This window comes from Opisthorchis viverrini (assembly GCF_000715545.1).
Source record: "Opisthorchis viverrini unplaced genomic scaffold opera_v5_688, whole genome shotgun sequence".
NCBI classification, from domain to species: Eukaryota; Metazoa; Platyhelminthes; class Trematoda; order Opisthorchiida; family Opisthorchiidae; genus Opisthorchis; species Opisthorchis viverrini.
In genome coordinates, this window is record NW_008752341.1 from 31,921 (window position 1) to 42,490 (window position 10,570).

At 45.6% G+C, this 10,570-nt stretch overlaps 1 protein-coding gene across 1 annotated transcript; it reads right to left on the minus strand.

The window, feature by feature from the left end:
- Positions 1 to 5,946: 5,946 nt before the first annotated feature.
- Positions 5,947 to 10,316, minus strand: T265_11967 (hypothetical protein; the record flags this gene model as incomplete). The annotated part of the gene is made up of 7 exons (XM_009178821.1): positions 5,947 to 6,025; positions 6,838 to 7,052; positions 7,140 to 7,385; positions 8,345 to 8,442; positions 8,589 to 8,836; positions 9,846 to 10,010; positions 10,198 to 10,316. 7 exons carry the CDS (start codon positions 10,314 to 10,316, stop codon positions 5,947 to 5,949), a joined length of 1,170 nt encoding a protein of 389 aa, XP_009177085.1.
- Between the last annotated feature and the right edge of the window lie 254 nt (positions 10,317 to 10,570).

Sequence of the window (10,570 nt, forward strand, 5' to 3'; positions counted from 1 at the left end):
ACTGCGAGCGCTAAAGCGGTGTAAGTGCGGAATTCCGCCCAATATACTGCTCATCTAAAACCATTTTCCATATAATCGCCTGCTCTACGCCATCTATCTACTGATACTGAGATCTCTGATGTTTTCCGCCATCAGTCGCTGTGATATGAATCATAGTCCTCCCCACGTTTTCTATAAATAGTCTAATTAGCGCATGCTCCGATATTGCGGAAACTCTGATCAGCGCTTATATCCGTCACTAATCCAATTTATATCTTGTTATTTTCCTGTGCCCACCTATCATGGCCGTATATGGACCGCATATATAAACCGTATATGAACCGACCTACAAGAACGTAATTCAATAAGCGCAGCCACTATTCCTTTCGTCTGAAGGGCAACATTACAACTGCATCAATTCTCAGCGTAACTTTTGTTTAAGTTCTAGAACGCTATCATACTATTGGCTGTGCTCCACATCCTTTGAATAACCAGACTTTCCTCGTCGGTACGGAATGACTGCATCGTCAGACATCTCCTTCATGGGCCTCAATACTGGAGCTAACATTCCCCTTGAATGCCGCCTAATCGAACACACCATGTCATATAAGTCCGTTTCCGATTCCAAACTGAACTACTGCTTCCTAGGCCGATTCTGTGCACTTGCACAAACTCAACTACCAGTTGGTCAGACGACGCTAGCACGTAGTGCCCTGAAACGAGCCGACGAGTAGTTTAGGGTGGCACTAAGAACAAGTATATCTTGCAGTTTTACGACAGCATGAAACTACAACAAAAGCTGTACATTACCATTTCTCCACAAAACGTGTCTCTTGGTTTTGGCTCTCTCGGAATATACTCCTTCCCGGAAATAGGCCACTTGTGGAAGATCCCCGCCTGGGGGTTGAAAGAGAACTTGTCAGTGTCCCACAAAGCGACACCGGTGTCATTTGAAATACACCTCCTCAGCCATACTCGACTAGTGCGCCGCAAGATTCAATAATGTTGGTGCATTACGAATACCGCGAAACTCCTGTTCGAATGGAACGTGCAATTAAGTAACCCGATTATTATCCAGACGAAGTGTGACAGGGTTCTCTCAGAAATTTCTAAACAATGACTCAGTTTTCAATCTAATATCTGTCAGAAGAACCCTGTAACATGGTGGAACTGCTGCTTGTCTTATGATAAAAAATGGGGCTAATCATCAGATTTCTCATCAAAGGTGTGGGATAGATCGGCAAAGCACGGTGAAGTCAAACCTACCTTTATCTGCATGAAACCCTCACATTTTATGTAAAGCCATGGGTGAGTCATCAAACGACAGTACATCGCCCAAGAAAAGCCATGTATTATCGTCCTAGTAGAAGTCCACACTCGAGCAAAAATTACCGGCACTGAAACAATGAAAACTTACAGTAAGATAGAACATGACTGTGCATGACGTGTAAACTCCGTTTGGAGTAGAGCGGCGGCGGTAGGACGCGATTCCGGTGTTTTGGACAGGCAGGCGGTGACAAAAGTACGGAACTCAGCGGACCAAGAACTGGGCTTTCGAAGTGCAGGAGGTGGTTGACTGGGGATCATGAACAAAGCACGCATCGGATGGATATCCGCCAGCGGAGGCTTCCCTTCGGCCATTTCGATTGCCGTAATACCTAAAGACCAAATATCGGCCGAGTAGTTGTATCCGATCTCTTGGATAACCTGAACAAACAAGACAACATACACAATGCTGGAGGCGAGCCGAAAGAAGCTGACGAGTTTTCAACCAATTGGAGAAATTATGGAACTGATCGAGAAGTCATTGTTTCAGAAGAACTTGGTAAAAGTTGATGAGTTTTTAAAAAAGGCAACGACAGCTTACTTCGCCGACTATCTCTTTTTAGGTTAGGCCCATCTGCAGGATGATCAGCTCATGTGAAGTGAAGAACCGTTACGTAAATCAGTTGGTAATGATTAAAGTCCAAACCAAAGCATCCATTCGCTAAGTAAAATGTTGAACATTTGAAAGGGAATTTGTACATTCACATTCAGTGTCCCTACAGCTACGGCTTTGAGTATTATCCTATATATATATATATATATATATATATATATATATATATATATATATATATATATATATATATATATATATATATATACCATACGCACGAGACTCGAAATCAATGTCCTTAGCGGAAACCATTTACACCCAAAAAACACAGTATACTAATACGATATATGACAACGCTGAATCAGCTGTTTGTGTTATTCTCCAGTTAATGAGCACCATAAAATGATTCAGTTGAGCCTACCGCCAACATTAAAGTAGTTCGTAACTAAGATTACTTCTCCAGTTGGTTACAACTTGGTGTTCAAGAAAATAAGGCTGATGGAAACCGGCACACTGCAGCTAAGGACACCAGCGGTCGTGGGCTGCCAGCAAATTTGAGTAGTTTACTATGTCACGAAGGCATTTTGGTTAGAGAGCCTCAATAGAAAGCCTAAGCTTGGAAAAGGACATCAGCGATGGGAATAACCCACCGAAAGCATTTACCGCCAAGGGATTCAAGCCTTACGACATTGATACTGGGATACGTTGGGTGAGACAAGATTGGCAGAACAGGGGAAAGATAAAACCGGAAGAGCCATCTTCTGGACAACAGCTTCAGAGAAGTCGGTGGAAACGTGTAGTGGGATTCGCAGTACCCATGATATTGCTTCCAATGATCATCCGGGAGGCTAACTGCATCAAACCAAGGATGATTGCAATCTGATATCCACCCAAGAGGCTCAGAATTCGAAAGCCTACAAGACACCATGGCCCTTCGGATTAGGATCAACAACGACATCCAACTTCTTGTCCACGTATGCAACCCTTATTCAAATGAATCATCATCATCGACAGCATAACATCAGTGTTCAGCACTGATGCTTAGCTGCTGTACAACTACAATTTATTCGAAAGCCTTGTTCTGAAGAAAAGATTAAAATTGGGCAGAGAAGAAACTTCAAGTGGCGTGTGCATTGACTACATCTCCAGGAACACGACCTTACACTTCATGGGGCAAAGAGCATACGAAAACACGAGATGAGTTCATTCAAAAACACCTGCGTCTTCTAACTTTCTATGATAAGAAAGACGTCGTCTAGATCTTCCAGGACAACAAGATTTTTGCCGGCAGTTATTTGAACCAGCATTTTGAAGACCTTTTGGCGCTCGTCTCATTATCTGGACAATCACAAAAGTAAATAACAATGCAGAGAATGAATGCCCCTGATAGATATCATTGTGAACACTGGAGCTTTTGGAGAGCTCTCCATTTACTATCACACGCCCAACATCCTGAGAATACGAATAGCCTCTTGTGTTCACGAACATCCGGGACGTTTATTGCTGGGCGTGCATGTCAATAACAAATCGGTCAACCAAATCGAATGCGTCCCAGAAATCTAGAAACACTGAAATTGTGAGTCGTTTGCACGTTATGCGTTGTTCCAGCATATAGGGGAGTGTAGTCCGCTGACCTCGAGACAGTTTTTCACAAACAACCCTAAGGCGACGAAGGACAAGTGACGCCAACTAGGGACAAGCTGATCCGCCTGCGGCTATGGCAATCAATATGAGCCCTTTTTTGAAAATATTCACTATCAGAGATTCTCCAAGCTGTCTGAGACAGTCCCCTTTTCCAAAATGCATGCCAGCACATCAAACAAGCGCTCGCTGAAGACCTCGCTTCTATCTTTGAACAATTCGAGTGGGAGGTCACCTGGACCAGAATTAAGGTGGCGCTTGAGGGGACATATACAATCATAAACCTCCGAAGCCGTAAGGGGGTTCCACGTTCACCGTTTAAGTTTCCACGTCGGTTGTGGCCTCTAGATGTCTAGCAGTGGCTGGCCGCGAAAATTGCTGTTCGATGTATTCGGCCCAGCGGTCCAGGCATATCCAATTATTCAAGATGATCGTGTCATTTTGATCTCTGATAGTTTCGCTCACAGGTAGCTTTCAAAGATCGGTCCTACGGACCGACTGAAATAAAATTCAGGCATTCCCCACATTTCCACAGGCTCCCATAACCCACCACACTTTACGGTTGGCGTGCACGCGAGCCAGATCGTTAATCACCCGGGGTCATTTCTACGAAATTCAACTAGCGTCGCCGTTCTCTCCTATATCCAGTGCTTGAGTGTAGAGCCGTGTATCAGGGAAAACTCTCAGAATTGTGCAAAGAGGTGGGGATTTCGTTCCAACATGAATTCATGACTGATAATGGGGCAGCTGGAAGAGAATCTAGACGCTTCTGGAAGATTCGTCCAACATATGGATTTATCAGTCTTTCAGATGCTAAGCTATCTGGCCGCACCTTAGATGGCTCTAGAAGACGAAGGGCGAAGCGACTCAGGACGAGCCTGTGTCCTAAAACAACTGGCACCATCGATAATCGATGGCGATATGCCCAATTCTAACTCCTAGCCGACACGGCGCTGGGGGACATCGCGTGGCCATACAACATACGCTATCTCCAAGGTAAGTACTGGGTAAAAACACCCTGGTGTCAGGAAATGGCTAAAGTAATCGTTCGCCAATGTCCACGTGCATCGAGTCCAATCCATATCGACCACCTAGTTGATGTTCAGATGCCCTGAGCCTGTCCACTTGTAAATTCAGATCTCCGGCAACCAACATGATATCTGAGCTACTAGCGCGCCGCAACAGCACACTCAAAGCGTCATACAACTTTTTTTCCACGGTGGTCAGAGATGCAGTCAGTTGGCTACTGTCAATGTAAGCAGGCATGCACCATGGTATATCAAAATACACGGTAGCTCTACACAGCCCTTTATGGAGACAAAGGAAAATTATCACAACTGTATTAATAGGGTAGTCACAAAGTGCTCCACAAGGTCGTGCTAGAAGCACCGTGAGGGGGCGAGAAGCGTCCGGTCAACGATGCGCGGCCCGGACTGGTTGGCATTCTGACCAGTCATACCATGCCTTCGTTTGGCCGGTGTCCTGCACGTGACACATACGTTCAAACGATGTGATGTTCGGTTATTAGAGATGGCTGGCCTCCGAACACAAGCAGACTGTGATCAACCTCTCGCTTGAGGCTCGTTCACGGACGCTGCTAGATGAACTGCACTGAGGCGACAAGGAAGAATCAAGCGAGCAGGGATCCTTCCGCCCGGTGAGTTTAAACGACATTAACCCCTGAACGTCCTGCCGCAGCTGCCTTTGGTTCATCAGAGATGCGCAGCCGGAGGATAGGAGAACATGATTAAGTAGTTAACTCAACCATTGTGCTTGTCTCTTGAATTCTTGTTTCTGACACCCAGCACAAATCAATGTCAAGCGAGTAAGGTAAAAGAGCAAGAACAGCCCGTTGTTCTGTATGCCTCAGAATGCAAAAATTAAAAGCAGCCGGACAGACTGGGCGTTGAGGCTTGAAGAGCTGCATGAGGATGTAAGCGCCGGATGTGCAGGCGTTGCTTGCAAAACCTATGCAGGACAGATGGAGTCATCAGTCCTAAAATAGGAACCCACAAGGAGACGGTTATTGGGGTGGAAAAAAGGAAAAGAAAAAGTGGATGGAAGAGAAAGCCGGGAAGCATCAGCAGTAGCATGTTTTCGCTCACCCGCCCCGTTGTACGCAGCGAGTAGGGCGATCCGGTTGACGGATGACCATTGAAGGTGCAGCCGCACACGTCCCCGTTGGACTCCAAAGGCCCAATAAATCAAAATGCAGTATGGATTGAAGAGATTCGCCGCAGAAGCTAAGCGCGAAAACAAAATTACCTCGGGGGCCGTCCAGTAAGGGGTTCCGATGACAGTATTGCGTTTTGCCAAGGTGTCTGACAGCTGTCCAGCAACACCGAAATCAGCCAGTTTGGCTGTACCGGAGTTGAGTAGTAAAATATTTCCAGCCTTTATGTCACGATGAATCTTGCGCATCTGCGGAAAAATTGATAACGAACGCATTAACAGGAGATACAAAGTGCGGATGCAAAACGAAGTAATCCCCACGAAAAACGAAATCGAAGCAAAATCAATGTAGGTCTCGTTGCTTGGAGCGATCAACAGGACATCTTCGACTTTTGCGCTTTGAAATTTAATTAAACGTAAACGTTTCATTTTGTGAAAGGGAAGCTCAAAATAAGTCATTATCGACGAATTTCTGCCAAAGTTGTAAGGAGTGATGAGGCCTCTCACTTGTCCTCAGTTGTCCTGATGCAAATGACTACGTCTGGAACACGAAGTGCCCACAAATACAAAAAACCACTCAGACCATTTGAGTACAAGCTGATGATACGAACGTCACTGACATCGACACACAGGTAACATACAGCAACTCTAGACAAGCAAAGATGTGTTGCGAGACCAATCCTGAAGAGAGGCCCTTTTCCAGCTTACCCTGCGGCATGGTATGCAATATGGGTTTGTGTATCTTTACGCACTTCTACGAAATCAATGGTTTAACGCTATCGCTCACGGAAACGCAATGAAATTCATTCCAAAAAGCTGCTCGCATAGATATAATGCATCATTCTTTAGGTTGCTGAAAGCTCTTCGGCAGCTTGCGATCGGCTTCGTCCTTCTTGGAGCTCATCAGGTAGGCGCAGCCACCAAGTTTCCGTCAGCTCAACTGGAACCCAAATTGCACCAAATTAGCTACATAGACCCGCTCATTTGGAACCGAGCTGAATCTCTGGTTTATGATGTCCTTAAGTAACTGAATGCACTGCCCAAAGCCGCCTCATGCTTCAGTTGGTGCGATATTCGACACGTTGTACAGAAGAAATGCACTATTTTTAAGGTTGCTGAAAAGAACACCATAAACGAGAGGTTCTGAATGGGTCTCCCGTAAAAACCGAATTGGTATGCAAAATAGGCATTCAGCTCTTTGCATTTTCTCACGATGGTATATATGTAAAGCGTAAAGGACGTCTGCCACTCGACTTCCCCTGTCTAGGCCCGGGCGACCTGGCAGTATCCCAGCCCCCGTGCTTTTTCCGGGAGGTATGGCATCTAGGCACCGGAAGGGTGTTACAGCTGAACAATTATTTGAATTATTATTATTAAAGGACTATGTACGTAATTGACCATATAAGTGCACACACGTATACACTTATACACTTATACGTACAGGCAGCAAATCAAAAGAGGGACTCACCTGATGCAGATAATCCAAGCCACGAAGACTATATTGGAGCACAGTGGCGATTTCTCGTTCTTCAAGTGCCTTCCCGCGCAATCTCATGATATCAGCAATCGAACCCGCACCACAGTACTCCATGCAAATCCATAAATCTTGACTATCAAACAAACTTCCGTAACACTTGACGATGAATGGACTATCGCATTGCTGCATGATCGATATTTCCTTCACAATATCAGTTAGGTCGCTGTCCACCGGAACCTGCGTTATTCGTAAGCGAAACGAGACAGTCATTTCGTGTGGATAATATAATACTGTGGCGAAACCTCCAAAGTTAAACAAATATCATCATTGATAATAGTAAATAATGGAAACAACGCATTTGTTATTGTGCTATCCTATCCAACACAATGCAAATGTTGTAAAACATAACGCACAGTCGAAAGTGAGATGGGTCAAACACAAGGTAGAATTACGGATCCTAACCCTTCTATCTTGTGTCATCCTGAAATGGATAGTACAACCACCTTTATTGAGCGGAAAAGCGCCTGCGGCACGGTGGCATAAAAGTTTACATGCTACCTTCATGATGTACCAAAGAATCCCAATGAGATATCATCATCACAGCCGATTTGTCTGCTCGGTTGCCATAACGTTGGGCTATGAACTTACAAGAAGGCTGGGCGTGAGCCATGCGGCATGACTTAACCCCAATGCCTCGGGTCTTTTTGAGTAGTATAACCCCACTAGTGGACGTTTTCAAATCCATCACGTCAGAGGTGATCCATCCGTTGGTTCATTCTGATGGTGATATTCTACGCAATAATCACACGTTAGAGGCCTGATAACACAATCAGTGTACACAGCAAAGTAGGAAACAGATATCCATCTTAACATAAAAGCGTGATCAGGAACAAAATCACGAAAGCCGAAAAACCACCAAATCTACCCAGTGGCCGTAAAAATAGTCACACGTATATGTGTATACAGGTACATACAGTAGTATCCTGAAGTTCAATAAAGTAGGACCAAACAGACATTTTTGCTTAAAAGCGCAAGTCGGAAAGACTGGTATGCTGATAAAAAGTTGCAATTGGGATGCGAAATGGGCAGTAAATGAATGGTTTGAAGTGGCTGTCAATCTAAAACTCGACACTTGCATCATTCCAGCATCCAGTACACAAAATCTGTCGAAACGGCCCCAATAATTTCAAACTCACCTTCTTAATTGCCACGATTCCACCTGTAGCTTTGTATCGAGCCTTGAAAACACTTCCATAGGACCCTTTGCCGAGCTTACAGATCAGTTCAAAAACTTCTGAAGGACAACGGGACAGCTCGGAATCCTGTAAACGCTGCATCCTTATTGTGATGACTTCATTAGCTCACAACAAAGCAACCATCATGGGCTGAAGCAAAACACAGTGAATGAAAAAAACCACTCGACATGCTAAACAAAGGCACTTGATTTCTCAGTACAGGTACAGAAAAGAAAAGAAAAGCGTTCAGCTGTAGCACCCTTCCTGTGCCTAGCTGCCATGCCACCCGAAGGAAGCACGAAGGCTGGGATACTGCCAGGTTGCCCAAGCCTAGACAGGGGAAGTCGAGAGGCAGAGTTCGGATTCGAACCACGGACCTTCCGGTCAGTAAATTCGCGCTCTAACCACTTGGGCCATCTCACCCGAAACAAATCCCAACGCATCTGTGACATCCTTTCGGTGCACAGCTGCCACGGAACCCGAAAAAGGCACAAGAGGTGGGGCGCTGTCAGGTTGTCCAATCCAGGGCAACGTGATTAAGATTTCACGATGAGTTGTAACCTCAAAGCTCTTACAAGATAGCTTGCAACTTAACACAGAATCCTCAGGCTCCTAGTGCTAAACTACCGGGCCCGAAAGTTCACAGCAGAACCATTCAGCCCGCGTACGTGTGGCATTTGTCGGGCAGTTTATACGGTCTTGTCCGACAATGATCTTAAGGCCACGCCTGCACACAGTTGGAGTGGCAAAAGGCTTCTGTGGAGACAAAGATACCAACGCATGAGTCCGGGGAGATAACTCCAGTGAGTGAACCCGTGGGAGCGTGTCATGCCTAAGCATGATAGTAACTGCAGTGAACACGAGCATCACATTTGAGATGCTCGCGTCTTCCATCAATAAGTTCGAGTTTCAACAAGACACTGGTTACTTCCAGTAAATGAGTATGCAAGCCGCATACTAAAGAAATAATTCGGGTAGCAATAGATAAAGTCGATCCAGATGCAGTAAGGGAACTGAAATTGTCCCTCCAAAGACCAACAGTAAAACAACCGCTATTCATCGAAAATGAATCGAGTCTTGAACAGTTGGGACCATAGGACGAGGTGGGGTAGCAAGGTGGCCGATGAATCATTAAAGGCAAAGACGAAAAGGTTGGCCGGGCAGTGACGCATTACATGGTGAGAGTTCGGTCTTCACGTATCTGTCTCTCTGTTATCATTGGGAAGGGCACGAAGTTACCTATCAGAAGGCTCGTGGTTCCGACCTAACCTCTGCATCCAGACTTCCTCTGTCTAGACCTGGTGATATCCTAGACCTCGGGCGTCCTTCTAGTCGCACGGCAGTTAGGGGCAGAAAGGGTTCTACAGCTGAATGATTCAGTCAACCTTCGAAGGATAAGACCAGAGAGCACCTTAGATACCACTTATCAGGCTAACACCGCGGTGGCTGCCCAAGCCTAAACATGAGAAGTCGATAGGCAGTCGGGTTCGAACCATGGACTTTCCGGTCAGTAAATTCGCGCTCCAGCCACTGAACCATTTCGCCCCCATAACTGTTCAGATGCAGCAAGCAGACCACATCTACCACATCGATTGGCTCGTCTGCATGCATGGAGTCTGGGTTTGATCTCACTAAGCCTTGTAACCGGATTTTACACTTTGCACGTGAAAAGAGAATACTAAACCGTCCGGCAGAATTATTAAGGCTGGTTTGCATTTTTTGAAGCATCTGAAGCGAGAAGAGCAGTATCGACCACAGACTCAACGTTTATGAGCGAAAGTCCCTCTTGAGGGTTCGGAGGCGAGCAGATGAACTTGAAGCAGTACACCAATGAAGAAGCTGAAGAGGAAAAGTTAGAGAGGGTAGCCTTGTCATGCACCACTGGATGTGGTGAACTCAGGCAAGTTTGCCGCGTATTCGTACGCGTCCTCATAAGTTATACAAATTTGCGGGGGACCTTTGGTCGCCAGACACGCCAAAGTTTCTCACGAGCAACAGTCAAGAACAGATTTTGGCTCAAGAAAAACAACCACCGTAAGACGTTTAAAGCAGTGGCCCTGTTCAAAAGATATGGTCGATGCATCCTCGGTCAGGGCGAAACCCAGCTTGGTTTTCACGAATCTCCCTCCCGATAATCGAACAACCTACGCAAAATAATAACAGAGAGCACATTAGATACGACGGATA